Raw genomic sequence first — 26,172 nt, 5'->3', positions numbered from 1 at the left:
TTCCTACGCATGGTGGACAGAAAGACACAAGGTCTGGTAGGTTTAATCATTTTTTGTTAATATTTTAAACAAACAGTGTTGAAGTCTCTGCAGTCACAGCTTCAACATGTCAACTCCGTCTTCCCATTGTGATAATTTCTTTTAAGAATTGTAAAATAATCTTTCCATTTGAGTTTATGTTATAGAGGCAACTTCAGCTGAAGAAAAAAACAAAATGGCTCCAGACTCAGAGTACAACACATGGTTAAGATGGAAAAAATATTCAATTTTGTCAACTCCATCAGAATTTTCAGAATAGTGTAAAAACAGAAGAAAAAAAATATATTGAATCTATTTTATCACTTAAATCCTTTACTGAACACTACTCTTAGAAAATTAAAGACTTTACACTCTTGTTGGATGGGTCCATATAAAATAGCATGCTTTTTACAAATTACAGAAAGATGTAATTTATGACGTGAATAAATGTAAATTTCAGAAAAAAGTGTTTTTTATAAAAACCTGTTCCCTTAAATGGTTCATTAGCTGAGACCTTTGTCTACAAATGTATCCATTTCAAATTAATTTAGTATTAAAATATAAAAACTAAGATTTAAAACCTGTTTTGTCCCTTATCTCAATAGTGAAATTAGTTCTGAGAAAAGCTCTAGCAGCATTTGTAGGCAACATTTGCTTAAATTTTTATTTATTTTTTCTAATGCAATTACATTCAGACATTGAGACTAAATACTTTTTGTGGACACTGTACTTAGTCCTTTCATATTACTTATTAAGACCAAATCCAAATCTCTCTCATGGTAGCCTCTCGTGGCTTATTGCTTTAACATAGCCACATAGCCTTAACAAAATCAGTGTTCTTTTTTTTATTATTATTATTTTAAGATAAATTCCATAAAAAAAATTTTTTAAAAAGAGTTCACAAAGTCTTTAGGAAATTAAATATTGTTTATGTCTAGTATTTTTTGTATATACTGTATGTGTATATGTGAGTGTGGTGATTGTTTACAGGGCAGAACTGTATCGTCATGTTTACAGTCAAGTGTGTTTTTGGAAAGTGCTGTTTAAGTAAAATTAGAACTGCCCTCAAAACCAAATTACAGACATGTTGAGTTTTAAATGTTCTGTGACGAAATAATGACTCACACTTTACTGTTTATGGTTTTATTCTTCAGGATGTTTATGTCTGTGGAGATATACTGTGAATGTCAATGTTTAGATTTCAATCTGTCATCATATGATAATGATTCAAATTAATATCTGTAAATGTTTATTTTGTGTCTTTCTCATGTGCGTGCATGTTTGTGTGTGTGTACGTGTGATCAGATATTCCTAACTCACATGGTCTGGTGGTGGACTGGGTTTCTCGTAATCTCTTCTGGACCAGCTATGATGCTAATAAGAAGCAGATCAATGTCGCCAGACTGGACGGCTCCTTCAAAAACGCTGTTATCCAGGGCCTAGATAAACCCCACTGCCTCGTACTGCATCCCATACTGGGGTGAGCTGACTATAATACACAAACATGCCATAAATACTTGTGTTAGTGTACAGGGGTAGCCTAAATCTCACAAGCAAACATGCACTTTATCCCTTCTGCTTCCTGGAGACAGAATAGATGATGCAAAACATGATGTAGCCACATGCAGTTCTGTTTTCACTGTTTTACTGGAAGATATAATTAGATAAGAGCCCTGACTGCTCATATGACTGGAATCAGGGTTATACCAAAACCAACATACCTCACTTATGCCAGTAACATACTTAACGTAAGTATGCAAACGCTTGGTCAACACATTTTAAGCTTGTGGTTCCATTGAACATTGAACATAAAGGTGCGCTCAGTAATTTTTTGTATAATAAAAGTAATTTTTTTCATAATCCTCATTAAAAAAAATGTACACAAAAAGTGAATAGTACTCTTGAAAAATATGTTTAAAAGGATGTCCACTCACATTAAATGAAGACTCTAGTCATATCTTTAGATAATAAGAGTTGATGTATTAAAGGTGGCTTATAAGATCACATGGCTAGCGGAATACTACTCGCTTTATTCACTCACAGAATAAATAAATCATTGCTGTATTGCATTTTTGTGTGAACCGCACATTTCTACAAAGGCATTAGAAACTGAAAGCTATTTTCTTTGCATGATGCGACTGCCATATGAACAACTGCTATATGAGCCAGTGCAACAGAAGCAAAATATTACTAAATGCACCTTTAAAATGCAGATTCTTGTATTACTATGGAGGTAGCAAACTTCAGTTCTCAAGGGGGCAATAGGGTTACTTTCAGATGTCTGTGCCATTAAACCAAATGTGTTATTATTTAGTTAGATAGCTGTAAACATGATGACAGTTTAACTTACTTTAAAGACCCCATAAAATGGCTTGATAAGTGCAGTTTTTTTCCCTGTATTTCCTATTGGAACAGAAAGTTTGGGTAGGACATATCAAAGTTTAGTTAACATCACAACGATGAGCCCTAATTTGCTGCTAATAATTGCTAGTCGGTTGCAGGTGGAATTAGGTGGAGGGGCATTGTCATTCAAGAGAGCATTTGATTGGACAAAAAGTTATTAATAGAGTCATTGACATTTTTGGTACATTTTCCGGAAGAGAAAAACTATTTTAATTGCATATATCTGCTAAAAGTGAATTTTGTTCAGCAAGTCTTCAAACTGTTGTTTCGCCATGAAAGTCGCTGCATATACAGTCAGTTGGTCATTATCACAAAATAGGTGTGAAGGAGAGGAGTATCACCCTGAAGGAGTTTATTTTGTTATAATGGCTGGCATTATTCCACTTACTACATGGCTACTTACCAAATAAATCCATATGGAAATGGAATATTTGAAATTATTTTATTATGTAAGAAGAAAGAGAGCAAAGAGTTATACGAGAGACATAAAACTAGGACAGCCATGGTTGCCTGGGACAATGGTCAGTTATACATTTTTGTGTTATTACACAAACATATTTGACCACAGAATGCCACAATTGACCAATCACAATCAAGTATATACAGTATGCATGCACATTATCGAAACTATTTACATTGTATTTGAAAGTCGAATGAATGTTTCCCTTAGATACATGGGGGGGCATTTTTTCCGTATCCTGACCTCTTATGTAAAGGTTTTTTTTTTTTTTAAGTGTATTTACTGTACTCTACAATAAGGCCCTCATCTTTAGTCACTTGTTTCCTAGCAAGAAAAGGCACAAATACTTAATCAATTGGTAGTTGAAAGTAAATACTCACCAGTGTCACACTAAGCTCAACAAGCATCCAATGAGCTAGAAAATCTGATGCTGTATGTGAGAGAGACTTAACTGTCCGAGGCTTAACTGAAAATACTGTCATCTTTTACTCACCCTCATGTTGACTTTAATTTTGTTCCATGGAACACAACAGGAGATGTTTGGCAGAATGTTAGCTTCAGTCACCATTTACCTTCATTGCATCTTTTTTCAATCAGTGAAAGTAAATGGTGACTGAGGCTAACATTCTTCCTAACATCTGCTTTTGTGTTCCACATTAGACACATTAGAATGAAAGTCATACAGATTGGGACTGACATGTGGGTGAGTAAATAATGACAGAAGCTTAATTTTTTGTGAACTAGCTCTTCAAGCTTGTTCTTTTCTTTCATGTTTTCATGTGTAGGAAGCTCTACTGGACTGACGGAGATAACATCAGTATGGCCAACACTGACGGCACCAACCGTACCACAATCTTCACCAGTCAGAAAGCCCCAGTGGGTGAGTGATGTCATAGACTGATTGAAGGGTATTAACAAAAATATACAACTTTTATATTTTCTTAATCATGCAGATTCAGTTTATAACAAGGTTGTACAGTGTTGTTGAGACACATTAGGACTTAGAACCAACAAATGCATATGTAAACTACATGTGATAACTGAATATTACAATCATCCACCTGATTATGTCCTCTGTGTTTTGTTTTCTGTGTAACAATATTATTACCTCTGTAAATTAATTAAGAAGGATGAAACTCTTGACATTAAGTTATTAATTACTACCAAGATGTCTAATTTTGGTTCCCTATCTGTCACTCACTCGATGTTGTGTCGATGTAGTGACACTAGGGGTCGCCCTTGGGAGCCCCATACACCTCTGATCTTTGAGAAAAGGCCAATGGGAATTGGCGAGTGGAATTTGCATGCCACTCCCCCAGACATACGGGTATAAAAGGAGCTGGCTCGCAACCACTCATTCAGATTTTTTCTTCGGAGCCGAGCGGTTGTGTTTCAGCGAGCTGAATTCCTCTACCGGTCCATTCACCTCAGCATGCTGTTGGATTTGCAGAGCATTACAGCGGTTTCTCCCCCTCATGCACCGATTGAGTGCAGAGAATGCCCCTGGGTGCTTCGACAGCCTAAAAGAGTATATATTCTTGCAAACAAAAGAGTATATTTTCTCTAAAAGACTGGCACTGTCGGAGAGCGTCTTTTTAAAGATGCCTTTCTGTCTGTGTATATTTCCTGGTTGCGGTCGTTGCCTCCACGCCACTGATGGTCACAATCACTGCCTCACGTGTCTGGGCTCAGAAACTCTGAGACAGCGTCCGTGGATGGTTCATGCTCTCACTGCGAGAGCGTGACCATGGCAACATTGCAGTTGCGGCTTTCCTTCTTAAAGGGAAAAGCCACTCCAGCCGCTCCCCACCCCGGTCCTTCTACCTACGGGTATGAGGCCACGTTGGTTAGCGCTGGGGACCCCAATGGGAGCCATTCTGCCGGGTAACCCCCCCACGGACCTCCCATTCCCCAGTACGCTTGTTTGCCCTGATCGAGTTCTTGGATGAGACCAGCGGCTCGCCTCAGGGCAAGTTTGCCCTGAGATCTCGATCGAGACCTCCCAGACCATGCCTCATCCTCTCATGGGATCTCTCCATGGTCCTGCGGGGCCTGCGGAGAGCCCCGTTTGAGCCCCTAGATTCAGTTGAGCTAAAGGCACTCCCATTGGAGACTGCGCTCCTGACTGTGCTCATGTCCATCAAGAGGGTTGGGGACCTGCAGGCGTTCTCTGTCAGCAACACCTGCCTGGAGTTCGGTCTGTGCGTACTCTCACATGATCCTGAGACCCCGACCGGGCTATGTACCCAAGGTTCCCCCAACCCCGTTCAGGGATCAGGTGGTGACCTGCAAGCAAAGATGCCCCAGTAGGAGGCAGACCCAGCCTTGTCGTTGCTGTGTCCGTTGCGTGCTTTGCGCATCTACTTGGATCGCACACAGAGCCTTAGACGCTCTGAGCAGCTCTTTGTCTGCTTTGGAGGACAGCGGAAAGGGAGTGCTGTCTCCAAACAGAGGATCGCCCACTGGGTCATTGTCGCCATCGCTTTGGCATACCACGCCCAGGACGTGCCGCCCCCCTTGGAGCTTCGAGCACACTCCACCAGGAGTTTGGCGGCCTCCTGGGCCCCGACCAATGGCGCCTCTTTAGCAGACATCTGTAGAGCAGCGGGCTGGGCAACACCCAATACCTTCGCAAGGTTGTACAATCTCCAGGTTGAGCCAGTTTTGTCCCGTGTGTTGTCAGGTACGAACAGGTAAGCATGCGGGACAACTGGCTGGGTGTCCCGGATTGCATACAGCGCCTTTCCCCTCCTGGAGGGGGAGATGTGCACTTTTTACCCCCCAGCCGAGTTCACGAGACTGTGGACCCTGGATGTCCTTCCTCCTAGCCCTGTAGCAGGCGAATTCATGGAGAAATTCGATGCTGGCCCAGTACGTGTGCTAGTAGGCCCTGTACTGGGGTAGGTGCTCCACATGCGCTGGTTGCCTGTGAGTAACCCCATGTGATGTATCTTCCGCAATACGGTTTCCCCGTTGGTAAACCCACGTCTTCCTTGGGCAGAATCCCCTTTGCCACCGGTGTGTTTGTAGAGCTCCGTCCCCTCTGGGTAGGACCTACCATGGGGACTTCTCCACATGCGACACTGCCGACAAGACTCGGTAATACCATGTGACGTATTTCCACACAATTGCCTCCCCTAGGGTGTGATCTCTGCGTTGTCTTCCCCTTGGGAAAGGACCCCCCCGACACGGACACTTATGGCCCCCAGCTGAACGATTTCCACTCTTTTTTGGGGAGAAAAAAGAAGAGAAGAGGCCATGGCTGGGGCGGCCTGTCCTCATTTTGGGCAGTCGACTTGTCCCTGAGGTGTGGGGGACCATACGACGCTTGTAGGAGCATTGGGCCAGGTGCGCTGGCTACGAGGCATGCAATGGTTTGCCCGTCTCACACCGCCAGTCCACGTAACACAGTTCAGCTAGTTGTGACATTTCGTATAGGGACCCCTAGTGTCACTACATCGACACAACGTCAAGTGAGTGACAGATAGGGAATGTCTTGGTTACTTTCGTAAACTCCGTTCCCTGATGGAGGGAACGAGATGTTGTGTCCCACCTGCCAAAACACTGAACTACCTGCTGAAATTGCCGGGACCCTGTCTCGGCTCCTCAGCACAAAACCTGAATGAGTTCCACTTAGGCCACGGGCAGGTGCGTCCCCAAATTGACAAGACTGCGGTGATTGCGGCCTGCCCAAGGCCCAAGACCAAAAAGGGGGTGAGACAGTTCCTGGGGCTGGCTGGCTATTATAGAAGGTTCGTGCCTAAATATTCAGATGTCACCAGCCCTCTGACTGATCTCACTATAAAGGGAGCTCCAGACCCGGTCCAGTGGATGGAGCAGTGCCAACAGGCATTCATGCAGGTTAAAGCCGCACTTTGCGGGGGGCCGCTTTTACACCCACCCAATTTCTCTCTCCCTTTTGTCTTACAAGCGGACGCTTCAGACAGAGGGCTGGGAGCCGTACTCTTGCAGGTGGTGGAGGGGGAGGAGCGCCCGGTGCTGTACATTAGCCGCAAGCTCTCACTAAGGGAGACTAAGTACAGCACCGTAGAAAAGGAGTGTCTTGCCATCAAGTGAGCGGTGCTCACACTCCGGTACTACCTGTTGGGGTGGGCCGTCACCCTCTGCTCGGATCACGGCCCACTCCAATGGCTCCACCGCATGAAGGATACCAACGCGCGGATCACCCGTTGGTATCTGGCTCTTCAACCATTTAAGTTCAAAGTGGTCCACAGACCGGGAGCACAGATGGCTGTCGCTGACTTCCTTTCCAGAAATGGGGGGTGGTGGTAGACAGGCCGGATGTCTCCCCGGCCTGAGTCGGGCGGTGGGGATATGTGGCAGCAGGGGCGTGGTCAAGCGTCCGTCCGGAGAGAGAGAAAGCAGTAAGGGCGCTTGCACCTGAGCTAGATTATGTGTATCACCTGTCTCTAATTCCAGTGAGCATGGGGAGAGCAGCATATAAGCAGCCACGCCACCAGCAGAGGAGAGAGAGAGTTTGGCACAAGGAAGGCCACGGTGCTTCTGAAGCTGTTACGTTCGTTCTGTTGTATTTGTGAAGCTGATGTGTTTAAGTAACTACGTGTCTATGAAAGCTGATGTGTTTTAAGTAACTACGTGCCTGTGAAGCTGTTGAGTTTGTGAAGTTGTAAAGCACTGAAGTGGCCAATTAAAGGTCTTACCTGAGCCTGGAAAACCCGTTTCCCTGTGTTCTCCTTCCCTTCTGCTGTGAAGTTGTTACACACTGCAAACTAAAGATTGCAGGAATAAAGGATTTTGAGGATTTTTGAATCATGACCACTCACATGAGTTGAGGACTTTAGTCATATCAGTAACCTTATAAAAGCTGTTTTATTCTACATGGGGCAGGGGCACCCTCATGGGGGCTGCCATTTTAGGATCACATGACCAGCTGAATAATACTCGCTTAATCTCAGAAATCATCTTGTTATTGGACACTTTCACTCTTGGATTAAATTAAATTACAATGCCATCTGTAGCTGAAAACTATTGATTTTGAATGATGCAAAGTCGTGTTGGGAAATATGTATGAAGAGACAAAAGCTGTCTTCCAAATGACACACTGAATACTAGGCACTTACAATATACACTATGCACTGGCCATGTAATGTATGAATTTTCAAAATGTAGTATCATCCCAAATGAAACACGTAACGTTTTTTTACTACACAGAGGCATTCTCAGTTTAACAGCTGACGGAAGTGACGTTTCAAATGCTTGCAATCTGTTGCCGTGGTGCTAGCTTTAGCACATTAGCCAACCTCAGTTCAACACTTGTTTCTCAAAGTACATATGCACACAGCATTCATCTCACATTTATAAGGTGCTGCCTTCACTGAAGTTTCGCTAATTGCTACATTCTCCATTATTCACAATTGTTGTGTCAAACCAGCATTGTAGCCAGATAACTCTGCCCCTTCTGCTACGTATTGCAAGCCATGAGTGTTGAGTGCATAAAGTGTCCAGCATTTTACACTACGTTTTGATGGTTGAAGTGCAACATCTGGGTACTCATAGTTCACTTCTTTTTGTTGCAGTTTCAGTGCTAAAATACTACTCGCACTACTTGCACTACAGAATGACGTAGAGTAGTGCAGAAGTGTGCAGTTTGGGATGCACCTAAAGACTTTTGTGCAATGAGCAGCCCTGTTTATATCGGAAAAATTGCAGATATAGTTTGATAGTCATCGGGAATTTTTTCTGATTATCAATTCGTGCAAAAGGCATCGATCCCAGGCCTGGTGAGTATACATCAGTTACAATAAAAATCAAGAGTGCATATGAGTATAGAATAGTGCACTATATAGGGAATTAAATTGTTTGGAACAATTTAAGAATTCAGACAACAAAGAAAATGACTGAAGTCCCATATAGTGCACCATATAGGAAATAGGATAATTATTTTCCCAGTAAATTTTTAATTTGGCTTTCTGTTTTCTCGAACTTGACAGTGAACATTGTGCTTTCAATGACCTTTTTACAATAAGTTTTGCAGTGCTGTAGTATATAGCGTACAGTAACTGTAAATGCATTAATTCCTCAGAAACAGTTGAGCTGTGAAATGTTCTCTAATAGAGCTTTATCTCCATTTACTATGTCTGTATTACAGGTCTGTCAATTGACTTTGACATGGAGCATCTATACTGGATCAGTTCTGGAAACAGCACGATCAACCGTTGTAAACTGGATGGTTCTGGACTGGAAGTGTTAGATGCAGTCAAAGGCAAACTGAACAAAGCTTCAGCACTGGCTATCATGGGTAAATACAGCACACACATAAAAGACCTGCACACTGCTTGACCTTATCTGCTCCAGGATCAGCTATATCATGGCTGACCCTGTGCTCTGACCCCAGCTAAGCTGGGATATGTGAAAAAAGAATTTCACTGTGTATGTGCAAATGTATAATGTGTGACAAAAATAAAAAAGTCTATATGTCCTGTCCTGGTTGATGTTGTTGTGTAGGTGATAAGCTGTGGTGGGCAGATCAGGGAACAGATCAGATCGGCACGTGTGATAAGAGTGATGGAGGGAACTGGAAGATCTTGAGAAACAGCACATCCCCCATGATGCATATGAAGATCTACAATGAGACTGTGCAGACAGGTGTGTGGTCTTTTTTTAATGCCTGTGGTACAACAATTTTAAAAATGTCAATTTACAAAGCCTAAAATGCCACCAAAGCACTCACTTTACCACATTGTACTTTGTTCTTGATCTCACCTTTATGTGTATTGTTAGCAGATTTATAATATAATGTTGCAGCTGTGCTAAAATGCATGATATAGATCTTATTCATGCTGGCGCCATCTTTGATTTTTAATGAGAACGACAACGAGGCTGTGAGGGATAGACTTACAGTCTCTTCAGTGGGCTGTACTGCAGTTTAAAGTGTTTTTGGATCATTCCATGGACAAAACATTGATAAAAATATGTCCAAGAACATTCAGTATACAAAAAACTCCAGACAACATGAGTTGTGGAAAATCAGATGTGATCTAGGAGCTTTATACAGCTTTATACCATTTGTGCAATTGAAGAGATGGTAAGTCTATCCCTCATAGCCTCGTTGTCATTCCCATAAAAAATCAAAGATGGCGCTAGCGTGAATAAGGTCTATAGTAACTGTATGATGTGAAACACCTGTTCATCGAACTACTGTTTTATCAATGTACAGCAGCCATTGGCAACAAATATTATCCTTTATTTAACCATCAGTGGCTATATCTTCTAGAGAAAGAATGCACTTAATGAATTTGCCTAATAAAATTATGTTTTAATAAATGTTTAAATTACGTTGTAATCCTTTTTTATAAAACACATGTCATATTGTGAATGTTGTGAACTAACAACAACCTCTTGCTGTTGAACTATATTCACAAGATACAGTATCGTGATCTCTTGCACCTTTTGCTTGACTAAGCACTCCCATCTACTGTATGATGCAGGGAGCCTTGATTATGTTTGAGAAGGTTCATACATCTAGGAGTGTTGAGATTTGCACTTCATAATGTGAGTATGTGTGTTGTGTTGTCAGGTTCAAACCTGTGCAGTAATAATAATGGCGACTGTTCTCAGCTATGTCTGCCCACCTCTCCCTCCACCCGAGCCTGCATGTGCACTGCAGGATACAGCCTGAGGATTGGACAGCAGTCTTGTGAGGGTATGAGAGTAATACCCACACACACAAACACACCTGATGTTCAGACTCTAATTTATGTATGCTTGCCTTTAGGAGAAATACATAAAGGTACAGTGTTTAACAGTGTAATAATCCAGTTACTGCTTAGAATTTTAGCAATTTTGCATTACCTTCTGAGAGCCCAGGGCAATATTTGCCCTGTGAGTTTATTTTCAGGAGCATTTTGTGGGTGTTTGTGGGGACTTTTTTTTCTAACTATACAAAACACACTGTGTGTGATCATTTTATGTTCATTTTATTAATTCAATCATTACATTAAAATTAGGGTTGTCAATCGATTAAAAATGTTATGACATGGCAATTTATTTATTGCAATTAATCGCATACATCATTATTTGCTGAGAAAGGCAAAAAGTTACTGAGTGCACCTTTAATACTGACACTGCCGCTCACGCTTTACCAAAGTTGTGTTGGGAAATATGTATGAAGAGACAAAAGCTGTCTTCCAAATAACGCACTGTATATTATGCACTTACAATATACACTATGCACTATGCACTGGTCTATTTATCAAATATTTATAAATATAATACGTAGGGCCTATAGCAAATATAATGCGTTCCATCTGTGCTATTTTTAATGGTCGCTCTATATATATGTGCGTGCCTCAGACGGATGCGTTTGGAGCATCTCACTGGTATTCAGCGCCATGAACAAAAAATTTTTAGGATGCTGTGTCAAGTTAAAAGTAGTGGATACTTTGAAAATCGTGTTTTAAGATCTCTGTATTCAGTGTGCTTCCTCCTAAGTGAGCGGTTCTCATTCTGTGTCTGCTCTGCTTGTGAGGTTTGTTGAGTTGTACTGCCACCTATTGATGCGGCTCATAAAAACAGATGTATTTCAAGCTTGAATTGCTCATATGGTAGGAAAATCCTAGTTCAGTTCTAGGTAATGCACCCATGTCTGCTTGGAAATAGGGCTTTGAGATACCATTCATGTATAAAAAAAAAAAAAAAAAAACATTGTTGGCTCAACAACCATAACGTATAAAAAATGTTGCTGGTTCTTGAGATAAAGGACAAATATAATACTAAATTAATTTGAAATAGATATATTTGTAGACAAAGGTCTCAGCTAATGAACCATGTAAGGGAACAGGTTTGTTTAAAAACACTTTTTCTGAAAATTGACATTTATTCACTTCATAATTTACATCTTACTGTAATTTGTGTCAACTCCATCAGACACACTAAAAAGCATGCTAATTTATTTGGACCCATCCAACAAGAGTGTAAAGTCTTTAATTTTCTAATAATAGTGTTCAGTAAAGGATTTAAGTGATAAAATGCATTCTATATATTTTTTTTTTTTTTCTGTTTTCACACTATTCTGAAAATTGACAAAATTGAATATTTTTTCATCTTAACCATGTGTTGTATGCTGGAGACATTTATTTTATTTTATTTTTACCTCAGGTAAAGCTGTCTCTATAATATAAACTAAAATGGCAAATGTTTCCCACAATTCTTAACAGAAATTATCACAATGGGAATGATAGTGTTGACATGTTGAAGCTGTGACCGCAGAGACTTCAACATTGTTTGTTTAAAATATATAAATATATAAAAAAATAATTAAACTTACCAGACCTTGTGTCCTACTGTTGCATCCACCATGAGCAGGAAGTGGGAAAGGGGTACTCAGAGTCATAGCTGACCATGACATTGTCTGATTTTTTCAGGATTATAAAAATAGCTGACGGAGTTGACGCAAAGTGAGAACACAACTTTGATAGACAATTATTTTATGAAAAAAAAAAAAAAAAAAAAAAACAAATATATATATATATATATATATATATATATATATATATATATATATATATATATATATAGTAATTACAATTTTTTATTGATTCCTACTGTAAATATAGAAAAACAAAACATATATACATAGAATCAACATTTAATCCCCACAATTACCCTGACCCTCAACAAACATTCCTGTGGCCACACATGAGTTGGAAAATATAATTTAAAATTTACTTTATGTGTTGTTTGATATCTTACAGATCCCTGCTTTTCATTTCATATTTATATTTATGGATTTGTTGCATTTTTAAACACTTTGTTTGGCAGTTTGACATTGTTTCCTCATGCTGAGGACAGGTTACATGTGCTTCCAAGAATAGAGCATGCATTTAAAAAAATCTTATGAAAAATATAAGTAATAAATGACCTGTGTATACACATTTCCTTTAGATTGAACTTTTCCAGTATTTTTATTATTATAAATTTCTTAATTTTTAACATAAAGAGGACTTTTGTATGTAGGTAATGTTTTGTCCCTAATCTATAACATTTTTAGCTTTACATCAGGAAATTGGTACTTTAATTCACCAAAGTGGCATTCAACTGATCACAAAATATAAAAAAATGTCATTTTTTATCAAATCTAGACAGGCCCCATTTCCAGCAGCCATCACTCCCAACACCTTATCCTTGAGTAATCATGCTAAATTGCTAATTTGGTACTAGAAAATCACTTGCCATTATATCAAACACTGCTGAAAGCTATTTGGTTCGTTAAATGAAACTTAACATTGTCCTTGTGTTTGTTTTTGAGTTGCCACAGTATGCAATAGACTGACCTGTCTTTAGGTCAATATTAGGTCAAAAATGGCAAAAAGGAAACAGCTTTCTCTAGAAACTCGTCAGTCAATCATTGTTTTGAGGAATGAAGGCTATACAATATTTGAAATTGCCAAATAACTGAAGATTCATACAAAGGTGTACACTACAGTCTTCAAAGACAAAGGACAACTGGCTCTAACAAGGACAGAAAGAGATGTGGAAGGCCAGATGTACAGCTAAACAAGACGATAAATATATCAGAGTCTCTAGTTTGAGAAATAGACACCTCACATGTCCTCAGCTGACAGCTTCATTGAATTCTACCCGCTCAACACCAGTTTCATGTACAACAGTAAAGAGAAGACTCAGGGTTGCAGGCCTTATGGGAAGAATTGCAAAGAAAAAGCCACTTTGAAACAGAAAAACAAAAAGAAAAGGTTAGAGTGGGCAAAGAAACACAGACATTGGACAACAGATAATTGGAAAAGAGTGTTATGGATCTTAACCCCATTGATCTTTTGTGGGATCAGCTAGACTATAAGGTGCATGAGAAGTGCCTGACAAGACAGCCACATCTATGGCAAGTGCTACAGGAGGCGTGGGGTGAAATGTCACCTGAGTATCTGGACAAACTGGCAGGTAGATTGCCAAGGATCTGCAAAGCTGTCATTGCTGCACGTGGAGGATTTTTTGATGAGAACACTTTGAAGTAGTTTAAGAAATTCTTATATATTTTTTTTCAAATTATAATTGTAATTTTTCACATTATTAATGTCCTGACTATACATTGTGATCAATTGAATGCCACTTTGGTGAATAAAAGTACCAATTTCTTTCCATAAGAGCAAAATCTCTACATTATTCCAAACTTTTGGCCACCAGTGTATTTATTTATTTATTTTTTTTCAGTGAGTTCATAATTGGTGTAAAAGCAGTTCAGCATAATTTGCAGAAGTGAACCAGTATTGATGATATGTGATTTGTATTTAGTAAAAAGGTTTACTCTGGTCGATACAGGAAATGTAATCCTGTTCAGAAATGTAAACTGACCAAACACTCCAAAACACAGTTGAAAAACATGCTTAAAATGCATTTTAAGCTAGTACTCGTGGTGATCATTTGGTGGTACAAGTTTTATTTGTATTTTATATGTGTTCTTATCGGGATTGTTATCTTAAAGACTTTAGAGCCATTTTTCATTAATTAACAAATAATGTAGTATCAACAAATCAATTACACATGCTATTCTCACAGAATGGTTAGCTTTATTCAGTCATTTATTGTGCACGTAAATTCAATCGTAATGATTGTTGTGTTGATTTCAGGTGTGGGTTCGTTTCTGTTGTATTCTGTTCATGAGGGTATTCGAGGAATACCACTGGACCCTGCTGACAAGTCAGATGCCCTCGTTCCTGTTTCAGGCACATCACTAGCAGTCGGCATCGATTTTCATGCCGGTAAGTCATAACACTGCTGATTTATCTAACACTGAAGTTTTCAGATGTTATTAAGAAATGCTGTTTGGTAGTATTTCCACAGACTATTTTAGTTCCAAAGGTGTATGAGAGAAATGCTGTTCATATAATATTAAGAATAAGAATAATACAGTACATTTTATTTGTATTACACCTTTCATTAAAAAAATGCAGCTCAGTTATTCACATGTCAGAACATAGAAGCATTAAGAAAGTGATTTCATTAAAAACATAAAACAAATTAAAAAAAAAACAATAAAAGTGTCAAATTAAAAAAAAGGGTAAAATAAGGGAAAATAAATAGTAATACAATCATCTGTAACTGTTGTGATGTAGATAATGACACCATCTATTGGGTGGACATGGGTCTGAGCACCATCAGCAGAGCCAAGAGAGATCAGACGTGGAGAGAAGATGTCATTACTAATGGCATCGGACGTGTGGAGGGCATTGCTGTCGACTGGATCGCTGGTCTGTCCAACACAAAGATGCTTCATTCAAATGCTTTCTTAGAGTGCTAGTCACTTAAACATGTGACTGCTGCAGTATTCTAGCAGTGTGTTAATAATCAATGATATAAGACTCAGGACTACCAATCAAAAGTTTGGACACACATACTCATTCTTTACTATTTTCCACATTTTAGCATAATGGTACAGTCATGAATACAATTAAACAACAAAAATGGAAATATGGGAACAATGTAGTGACCAAAAAATATTAAACAAATCAAAGCTATGTTACTATTGTGACATGTAACTATTATAATTCTGCATACTCTGGGTATTGACGTTGACTACCACCCCTGGAGTCGCAAGTTCGAATCCAGGGCGTGCTGAGTGACTCCAGCCAGGTCTCCTAAGCAACCAAATTGGCCCGGTTGCTAGGGAGGGTAGAGTCACATGTGGTAACCTCCTTGAGGTCGCTATAATGTGTGGTTCTCGCTCTCGGTGGGGCGCGTGGGGTGTTGTGCGTGGATGCCACGGAGAATAGCATGAAGCCTCCACGCGCAACGTCTCCACGGTAACGTGCTCATCAAGCCACGTGATGGTCTCAGACGTGGAGGCAACTGAGATTCGAAATTCCAAATTGGGGAAAAAAGGGGAGAAAAAAAATCTACATACTCTGGGCATTCTCTCAATCAACTTCATGAGGAATTCAACAGTAATTAACAAAATTCTGTGTATGCTGGACACTATTTGGTTGATTTTCCTTCACTGTGTGCTCCAATTTGTCAAATAAAAATAAAAATTATCTGAATTAAAAGTTTTGCTTGTAAAGAAAAAAAAGTTAATATCTAATCTTTTGACTGGCAGTTTAGGTCATGGACTGAAGGGATACTTTAAAAGTCTTGTTCTTTTTCTCTTTACCCTGTAGGAAACATCTATTGGACGGATCAGGGCTTTGATGTTATCGAGGTGGCCAGATTAAATGGCTCGTTTCGATATGTGGTTATCTCCCAAGGACTAGACAAACCCCGAGCCATCACTGTACATCCTGAGAAGGGGTGAGACATCTCTCAACATAATTTACTGTAATTGATTTAGATTTTCTTCTGCATGAATTAAACAGTGCACTCCTTACCCGAGTGTATTCCATGTGTGTGTATGTGTGTGTGTGTGTAGGTATCTGTTCTGGACAGAGTGGGGTCAGTACCCACGTATTGAGAGATCTCGTCTGGATGGTTCCCAGCGAGCGGTGCTGGTGAATGTCAGTATCAGCTGGCCCAACGGCATCTCCATTGACTATCAGGTACATACGAAGATACATTCACATCAACTTTATCTGAACACAAGGGCTCTTCCAAACTCTAATGAGACTATAGACAGTCAACTTACACAACTACCTTCAAAGGAAAAAACTCTGTTTGACATATAGCACTCCTTCCGTGAAGCGTACGAGAGATTCAATTCACAATTGATTTCATTAGTTTAATATTAGCATGTTGCTAAGCTAATAATGTGATATGCTAATGACCCCAAAAAAATACACAGAATTCACAAATATTTGAAAAGTAGTTCATTTTTAAATCTAAAGACTGTAATTGTGAATCGAGAGACTATTCAAAATTGATTGCAGTAGAGTTTGATTTTAGCATGTTGCTAAGCTAATAAGGTAATGTGCTAATAAGCGTAAAAAACTATATATAGTGTAAAATACAAAGCACACTCAAATATTGGGAAGAATAGCAAACATCAAACATTTTTAATTAATGGATTGAACTATTTTTCTATTGACACTTATCAGTACTAAATAAAATATAGTTTTAGTAAGGCAGCGGTTCTCAACTGATAGATTTTAAGCCAAAAATGGTCACATGTCTATTATGAAAGGGTTGTAGACTGCAGAAAAAAAAAAAAAATCGAAATGTTAATTAAAAAAATGCAACTAACAATATAATCGTGCATTGTTAGGATAGCTAAATAAATAGACTAATCATCTTTTTAAAAGGGAGGAGAAAACGATTCCCAGAACATTTGTTGTTGATGTCAAAGACATGTGTCCAATCAAACTCTACAGTATTTTGGTGCAAAGTTATTTGTCACTTGATAATATATCAAATACAATATTAGCCCAGAGTGTGTTTCATACATTAGGCTGGTAAATCACACTTCTCCTGTTCATGTTGGATCTTAAGGTCCGAGTTTGGAATGGCACACTACCATACTACTCTTCCTATTTCTGCCAAAGGCAGATATGGCAGAAGTAGTAAGAGTAGTATGGGTAGTATGTCATTCCGAACTCAGCCAAGAACATTTTTGTTACTTTTGAACAATAAACAGGTTTGGTACTGTGTCAGACTGATCACACTGCAAATATTGCAACAGTAGGTCGAACATTCTGCTGCTGAATTTGCTCTGTGCTTTTTGAAATTCAAACTGATGCTGGAAGTCTTTTGAACGTATGGGCAGGTTTTAGCTCCAGGTTCTGGGTGAAATATCAATACAGTCAACAGGAATGCATATTTTATTAACCCTACCCCCTAACCTAAATCCCAGTCCTAAACCTGCAAGCTACTGCCAGTGAAGTTAAAATGTAATTTTTTAGGCAAAAATGAAACCTCCGGATCGTGCTCACCATCGCTTATGTGAACACTATGTATACTTCTTGGTTTCCTTATGTCCAGGACCCATGCCTGTAGGTACTGTAGCTAACCTAACATGCTGTAAGTAGCACCACAGGGAAAGGTGAACATTAGAATTGATACAAAAATGTTGGATGGGGGATGTCTCAATAATCTGACAGAATGTTGTCGATGATAGGGTACCAGAACATTTGACAGCAACATGTCGATTTTCCATGTGATCATGTTGACTGTGTTGGGTCTCTACTGAGTCCTGATGCAGAATGTTGCTGCCTATCTTTTGGAACCACCTTCACATCAAGAGACTCACAGCACATTTAAAGTCAGTTCCTCTGTCTGTATGTGCAGTATAATGTGTCCACAGTGTTCTGATGATTAACTGTGTCTCCTGTAGGAAGGTTTGCTGTACTGGTGTGATGCACGGACAGATAAAATTGAGCGCATTAACCTGGAGACGGGTGAGAACAGAGAGGTGGTGCTGTCCAGCAACAACATGGATATGTTCTCTGTGTCTGTTTTTGAGAGCTACATATACTGGAGCGACCGGTCAGTGCAAACTGAAAGAACTGATATTTATACATTTCACTCCATTAAATCCTGATCATACTTATGAATAGTTGCAACAAAATCTCTGATGCTCAAATTTGTTAGAGAAATCATCTTTCCGTCCACTTTTTTTGTACTTTTGATATAAGAACCAACATGTTGACTGATATTAAATATTAAAATAAATATTATTTGTTTTATTTGCAACTTTTAAAGAGTTTTTGCTTTACAACTTTTCAATCAAATGATGTTAAAGGTGATGTGTGTATGTTAGCCTTAAAGCTAATAGACACGGATTAAAAGCCACACAACTCAAATTTTGAATTCATGCAGTCTTTAAGTTGCTGTGGATCTCTCTTTGTTCTTCATTTGTTGTTCTTTACATGTTTTCTTTTATTAGGACTCACGCAAATGGTTCAATAAAACGTGGCAGTAAAGACAATGCTACAGATTCATTAGCTCTGAGGACGGGCATCGGTGTACAACTTAAAGACATTAAGGTCTTTAACAGAGCAAGACAACAAGGTGAGTGTAAAAAGACTTTCTTCTTACGAGAATGAGCTGTAACTCATCCGTGTGTCATTCTGGGAAATGAATTATCATGTAGAGGACCGTGTGGAATTCATTCATAATTTATGTCGAATATAACGGATAACTATACTCATGTCATTGGATGGAGCGCTACATCAAATCAACAAGTCAAGATGGGAGAATTCAACATTTCTGGGGAGTACAGAGGGAACACAATCAACTAGAACGCACAAATTTAAAATATCGACTACAGTCACTAGTGATCGCACTGCATTCAAGTGCGCTGAGTGAATCCTTGAGTATGAAGTAAGAGGGAAACCCCACAATTGCAGCATAATGCATTGACAGGCATGGTGGCAAGTTAACAAACAGCAGCAACTGTACCACATCTGGAAATAAAGTGAAGCAATGGGGGGGGGGAAAAAGGAAAAAAAAAAGAAAACATTTCATAGGATGCCATGTATGTTATTTACATCAGCATTGGCAGGGATATTACGTGATGTCTCCTTTGATGTTGAAAACACAGCTTACTTACTGAGCCGCATAAATACGGGTATAAAGAGCAAACTGCTTACACAGTGCATGTAAATGTAAATGCCACTTTTGTGTCTTAAGGAGATTTTTTTTTGCAATAAATGGCTTTCTGGTATCCAAGTAAAGTTTACTGTTTAGCTTCCCATTCAGCTCATAACTAAATTAAGCACGCTGCATGATTAAGGAAAAAATTACATTAAGACATAGATTGGCATGCAGGTGCGAGGGACTTCATATAATTTAAATACGTACTCCTCTCTTTCGGAGTTGCTTTGCGTACCAGTAATTATCCCTCAGAGTGGCAATAGTGGCACGCGTGCCACAGGTTGCCAAGGAGGATAGGAGAGTAGATTATTTATGCTCTGGGGGAAATTGAGGAAATTAAGTTTCATATCACTGACATTCTCTCTGTATTAAAAAAATAAATAAATTTAGAACTAGTAATGACGGCTTGGGCTGTGTTTAAGTAAGGTACTTAATTGGTGGCGTAAAAAAGTAGTTCTGAATGGAGGAATGTTTTATGGACAAAAACCTGAAAATTATCTTAAGATAAATACATGTTCTTGTGGTAAATGTTTTATAATAAAAAGTGTATAATTGACTCTGCACCATTGCAGTACTGAAAATTAATGCACACCCGAGGTGTAATGCTTTTTGAAAGGGCCACATTTCCGCCTTTAGTGTGCATTAATGAATTATCAATAATTAAATTGTCTGTCGTCAGTTATTCCTTGCAGGTTTTAAATTCAACATGAAATGATGATTGCAGCCCATTTTACTCCCGTAAATTCACATATATCGGGGGTTGAATAATAAGAGTTTATGGCCGTAAAGTAATTGCAATTTTCAGCACAATACTACTGCCATAGTGCTAATGGCTTGTAATCTCTGAACAATGTTGCTATATCTGTTTAATTTTTCTGTCTGCAGGAACCAATATTTGCAAGAACAATAATGGTGGCTGCCAGCAGCTCTGTCTTTACCGTGGTAACGGACAGCGCACGTGTGCTTGCGCTCACGGAATGCTAGCTGAGGATGGGCAGAGTTGCCGCGACTATGACGGATACCTGCTCTATTCAGAACGTACGATACTAAAGAGTGTGCACTTATCGGACGAAAACAACCTCAACGCACCCATCAAACCATTCGAAGATCCCGACCACATGAAAAACGTCATAGCACTAACATTTGATTACCGCGGAGGAGGTGGGAAAGGAGCCAATCGGATCTTCTACAGCGACATCCACTTTGGGAATATTCAACAGATCAGTGACAATGGATCAGATCGGAAGACAGTGGTTGAGAGTAAGGTTTCAATTAATTACGTCTTTTGACCTGAATTATGTCATTCTTCCTAGAAGTTTTATCTGCGTCATCGTTAATGACCTTATGCAGCAATGCTTCAATGTTTCTGTCTACTGTCCCTCTTTCTGATCTAATGTCCTGTTGGGTGGACCTCCTTGTTTCTTGCAAAACCTCATTCTGTCATAACTATTACTTTTTCTAAATGTTTCATGCATGTTACCGCTCAGGGACCCATTTTAACAAAATTGCAACACTTATTAAAGCGATTAAATGCCTTTTTTACTAAATGGGTTAAAACTACATATAACAGCAGCTTGCACTCTAAAAATGTATCATAGCAACAAGTTTGCCAGGAACATACAATTTGAATCTACCAGCATACCAAAGTCAAAAAATGTGGTGATTGCCTACTGACACCACTGATGGTTGTTTTGGATCAAATTTAGCAATCTTCTATGAAAGTATTTAACAGTTAGTCCCCAAACACTTTTTTAGGGGAACATTTTAAGAAAACAAGTTATCAATATCAGTGCTTGGGTCTCTGACGACTAATTAAGCAAGAGTTATGGATTCAGTAAAACTGTAGTTCAGTCATGACAACTCTTGGAAAGATTAAGCATGTTAATGTCTATATGACATACTGACAGAATATTGGTCTTGGCGAGATAGATCGGCTACACTGCTGCTGCTGCAGAGAAAGAACAGAGATTGCTACTGCTAGAAAAATACACAGACATACCGAGTTAGCATGTGGACATGCTGCTGCTGCACAAATAGACATTTCAACCCCCATGTAACAGATCTAGACCTGTAGAGCTGGGGTGGAGGTGGGTTTCAGAGAAAATCTCAGCTGTGAAACAGGCGTGTCTGCAAAACCGAGCAATTTAAATGTTAGACAAAGAGAGAGACTCAAGTTGATTGGCTACCCAATTACATGTCAAAGAACCAATCAGCATACACCATGCGAGCCGATTGGCTTAAACTGAAAATTCTCTCATCATTTACTCACCCTCATGCCATCCCAGGTGTGTATGACTGACTTTCTTCAGCAGAACACAAACAAAGATTTTTAGAAGAATATTTCAGCTCTTTTTGCAGCTGCTTAGGCATTGCTAGGTGGTTGCAGGTTTTCTGGGTAGCAGCTAGGGTGTTGCTAGGCTGTTTTTGTTCTGTGTGATTGCTAGACTATTCCCAGAGTGTTCTGTGTGGTTGCAAGGGCATTGATAGGCAGTTAAGTAGGTGTTCTACTCGATTATGACAAAAATTTAAAACTGGCCCTCTTTGAAGCATGAAAAACAAAAATGGTTTTAAAATTTCTATAAATTATACACAGAAAGTGAGCATCTGACATGTCTGTGATTGGTTGCAATGCTCAAATGTTACGGGAAAAAAAAGATTTTTTTTACACAATGGAAGTAGACCTAATGCTATAATTGATACTTTTCTCGATTAGTTAATTGTGGAAACTGTAATTGCAGTCTTGATTACTTATTAATTGTGAAGCCTTATCTGGTTATTTGTTGGCTGCTTTTCCTTCACTATCCTGTCATCAATTTGTCAATCAATCAAATCAATGTTATTATTGTACAGAAATGAATGTGTAAGCACATTTGGTATGTTCTACAAAACTAATTTCAAGCATTTGAGCTTGAGACACCTTGAGATCATAAAGTTTTTAAGATCATGAGGAACATAAATTCAGTCAAGTGTGTCCAAACTTTTGATTATGTGAAATAGTACATGCTATGGTGTTACAGTCACTGTATCTTTCTGTTAAACTCTCCTCTCTATTAACCACTCACATCTGGAGAGAGCACAGCTCAAAGACTGAGTCACTGTTCTGACCAGCTCACACACAAACAAACCGCACAGTATAGTCTGAAGTCACCGCCCATTCCTCTGAGAACACAATAAAGTCATTCTTTCAAAAAACATTTGGCTCTCAGAGCAAGAGAACTGAGAAATGTAAGGTGTGTATGTATCTGTTTATTGTTCTGTTGCCACAAACACTCACTGAATGGAGGTTATGACAATTGTAAAATCACAAACAGAATGTCTCCTGAAAGAATATTGGCTTCATTTGCCAAAATGGAAAAGTTTTTGGCATTGTTTAAACTCAAATCAAAAGCAGATTCACTAGGAGTCCTGCAGAAGTAGGATTTAGTTTTACTTATGCTCATATTAAAGGCAGAAATGGGTTTTATAGATTCATTTGTAGAGTCTTGTTATAACTGTGAAAATGTTTTGTTCATTTAATTTTATTGTTTTATTTGCACATTCATACAGTTATATATTTTGTTTATAGCTCACTCGAATGACCCCAAAGTAGTCCAGCAGCATTTGTTTTCTCTAGAAAAAAGATCTGTTCCATAGGCCTCAATTGGTTTGAGATGCTATGCACTCTAGATACAGATGAGTCAGTGACTTCTGCACTTTATCTGACACAAGAACATGGAGAATGATTTTGGCTACAGTGAACTATGTTGCTATGAAAGGCAGTTAAAGATCCATACTGGAGTAAAGATCATGTTTCTCACTTTATTACTTTTGGCTGACTCAATTCAAGTATTAGGAAGAAAATTTGATTTGCATATTGGAAACAAATACTTGTGCTTGCAAGGAAGTAAGCATGAAGTTGAGGCAGGAAGGCTAGGTACCCAAAGGCCATGGACCCTTTTCACACTTCCAGGTTTCGGAACGTGGAAGCAAGCGACTGCAGGGTAAATTTCGAAAGCAGTAAATGCAAGACCACACCAAATACTGTATAATTTTTGCTTACCCATTTGCTCTAACATCAAAAGAAAAAGGAGTCACGTGACACCATGCGAGGATCAGACGTGTGAATGGCGAGCTCTGCGCACTTTGCTAGTTTTAATACTTTTGATGAAATAAACCTGTGAGATTCGATACACTCTATTCCATAACTGTTCTAGGAGGACAATATGTCTACGAATTCAAAATCTTCTGGCTTTGGAGACATTAAAAGACACTTACGTGCTCAAGCTGACACCCCCTAGCAGGCCACAAGCCTGGGAGTCGATTTAGTCGGAGAGATGCGGGAAATGTGGCGAGAGATGCTGAACATGTCGGCAAAGCTGACGAAGGTCGTTGCTGACTTGGAGGATCTTGCTGTGTTGCGTCAATCGATCACTGCCATGGAGGCAAAGATCACTGGTGTGGTTGCAGGAGTGGGGGATGTCGAGAGGTGGATCGATTATCTGGAGTCATCGGAGAGTGAATTATCTGCTAATCCGCTGCGACCAAGGTGGATTTGGAGCATGTCTGGGAGAGGTTGGAGCACATGGAGAACCATAGCCGGCGGAGTGGCGTCCGTATCATCAGAATCTCTGAGGAAGCAGAGGGACAGGATGCAGTGAAATTCCTGGATGGGCTTTCTGAATCTGCTTGACATGGCAGGCTATGAGCTGGAGGTGGAGCGTGCTCACAGGGTACCTGCTTGGCGATCCGCTGAGGGGGACAGGCCCCGATCAATTCTGGCCAAATTTCTGAGATCATTTGATAAGGATCTTGTGTTGCATGAGGTGAGGAGTAAAGGAGGGCTTTCTTGGAAGAACACAGCATTGTCTTGTTTCCAGACTTTGCGAATCTGACAGGAGAGAGGCGTGATCGATTCAAGGAATGCAAGAAACTTTTACATCAATGGAAGGTCGCTTTTGCACTGATATTCCCGGCCAGGTTGAGAGTAGATGCTAAGGATGGCCATAAAGCATTCACATGCCCACAGCAAGCGATATCCTTCATGGGGTCAGTGGAGTGAGTGGGTCATCTGGTTGTACTCACGTTGCAGCCAAGTGGACCGGCTCACTGAACATTTGCTTGACTGTTGAGGATTCTGCGCACTTTTTTTGTGTGCTGGTTCCACCTAGGGGCTGGAGTTTGTTTTTTGGTGTATTTCTTGCAAAGACATTGGAGTGATTAAGTCATTTGTTGCACTCATGTTGCAGCTGAGTGGGCTGGCTCACTGAACATTAATTTGACTTTGAGGAATCTGCGTGTTCTTTTTGTGCTGGTTCTGCCTAGTGGCTGGAGTTTTGTAGAGTAACACATCTTCAGGACAGTTTTATGGATGAATCCACACGCTCTTTGTGCTTATTCCGCCTATTGGCTGGAGTTTGTTTTGTGGAGTATTTTTTGCAACATCAATGGAGTGTGTAAGTCATCTTGTTGTACTCACGTTGCAGCCGAGTGGACCGGCTCACTGAACATTTGCTTGACTGTGGAGGATCCTGCGTGCTCTTTTTGTGCTGGTTCCGCCTAGCGGCAGGAGATTATTTTGTAGAGTGTCACACCTTCAGGACCGTTTTGTGGATGAATCTACATTCTCTTTGCAGTGAGAGCATTTCTCCCAATGTTGGAATGCCCAATTCCCATTACTTTAGTAGGTCCTTGTGGTGGCGTGGTTACTCACCTCAATCCGGGTAGCGGAGGACAAGTCTCAGTTGCCTCCACTTCTTAGACCGTCAATCCACGCATATTATCACGTGGCTCGCTGTGCATGAAACCGCGGAGTCTCACAACATGTGGAGGCTTATGCTAAACTCCGCGATCCATGCACAACTTACCACATGCCCCATTGAGGGCAAAGACCACTTAACTGTGGCCACGAGGAGGTTACCCCATGTGACTCTACCCTCCCTAGCAACTCGGCCAATTTGGTTGCTTAGGAGACCTGGCTGGAGTCACTCAGCACACCCTGGATTCGAACTCACAACTCCAGAGGTGGTAGTCAGCGTCAATACTCGCTGAGCTACCCAGGCCCCCTACACAGAGTATTAAAAGTGAGACTGAAACACTGAATGTTGTCTAATGGCCTCAGAGCAGTGTTGTAGTACTCAAGACTCAAGTCTCGAGACCACTTTTTGAAGGTCTCGGTCTCGTCTCGGAATCGACTGTATTTTTACTCGGTCTTGTCTCGGTCTCAGAGAAAGAGGACTCGGGATTTTATTTCAAGACCGGTCAAGACCACAACTGTGGGGATATCACTAAATCGCCTGTGCATTGTTTGATTTATTTGTTAACACCATTACTGTGATTGCATTTAAAACTTCCTGCTTCAAATGCAAGCCATAACTTGAATCATTTCTAATTTGAAATTTTTGTTACTGTTAATGGCTGTCACCCCTCCCCACCCCCTTCACATGCACTCAAAGAAAGTCAATGCAGGAGACAGGAGAAGAAACTATGGCTGTCTGAGAGATGTCAGCCAAATCTTCTGTAATACAATTTGACTACCTAAACCAGTGTTTCCCAACCACTGTGCCCACTGGTGTGCCGTGAAAGATTGTCAGGTGTGTCATGATAAATTATCAAATTCCTCAAAATAAATAAATAAATAAAAAATCCCAGTATTTTAGTGAAGGCATAGAGATGGTAGAAGAGTTTTAAAGTAGCCAATTCAGTATGTTTTCAAAAGTATTTTATGCAACCAGTTCAAATATTTTGTCCATCATGACATTATTGTTCTAACAAACTCTAGTCTGCTGTCAAACGCAACTCCT

General features: G+C 39.8%; 1 protein-coding gene across 1 annotated transcript in view; it reads left to right on the top strand.

The window, feature by feature from the left end:
- The window catches only part of lrp1aa (low density lipoprotein receptor-related protein 1Aa), a 396,987-nt gene that overhangs the window by 225,794 nt on the left and 145,021 nt on the right, over window positions 1-26,172 (top strand). The window contains exons 30-41 of the mRNA XM_051676564.1: window positions 1,324-1,498; window positions 3,667-3,761; window positions 9,012-9,161; window positions 9,368-9,508; window positions 10,440-10,565; window positions 14,503-14,634; window positions 14,989-15,123; window positions 16,030-16,159; window positions 16,278-16,404; window positions 18,132-18,283; window positions 18,684-18,808; window positions 20,279-20,653. Of these exons, the coding sequence (XP_051532524.1) occupies window positions 1,324-1,498; window positions 3,667-3,761; window positions 9,012-9,161; window positions 9,368-9,508; window positions 10,440-10,565; window positions 14,503-14,634; window positions 14,989-15,123; window positions 16,030-16,159; window positions 16,278-16,404; window positions 18,132-18,283; window positions 18,684-18,808; window positions 20,279-20,653 (1,863 nt within the window). The remainder of the gene's footprint in view (window positions 1-1,323; window positions 1,499-3,666; window positions 3,762-9,011; window positions 9,162-9,367; window positions 9,509-10,439; window positions 10,566-14,502; window positions 14,635-14,988; window positions 15,124-16,029; window positions 16,160-16,277; window positions 16,405-18,131; window positions 18,284-18,683; window positions 18,809-20,278; window positions 20,654-26,172) is intronic.

Source organism: Myxocyprinus asiaticus, chromosome 37, assembly GCF_019703515.2.
Source record: "Myxocyprinus asiaticus isolate MX2 ecotype Aquarium Trade chromosome 37, UBuf_Myxa_2, whole genome shotgun sequence".
Taxonomy (NCBI): Eukaryota; Metazoa; Chordata; class Actinopteri; order Cypriniformes; family Catostomidae; genus Myxocyprinus; species Myxocyprinus asiaticus.
Note: the sequence above shows the minus strand (reverse complement) of the source record. Positions and strands in the feature narration are given on the sequence as shown.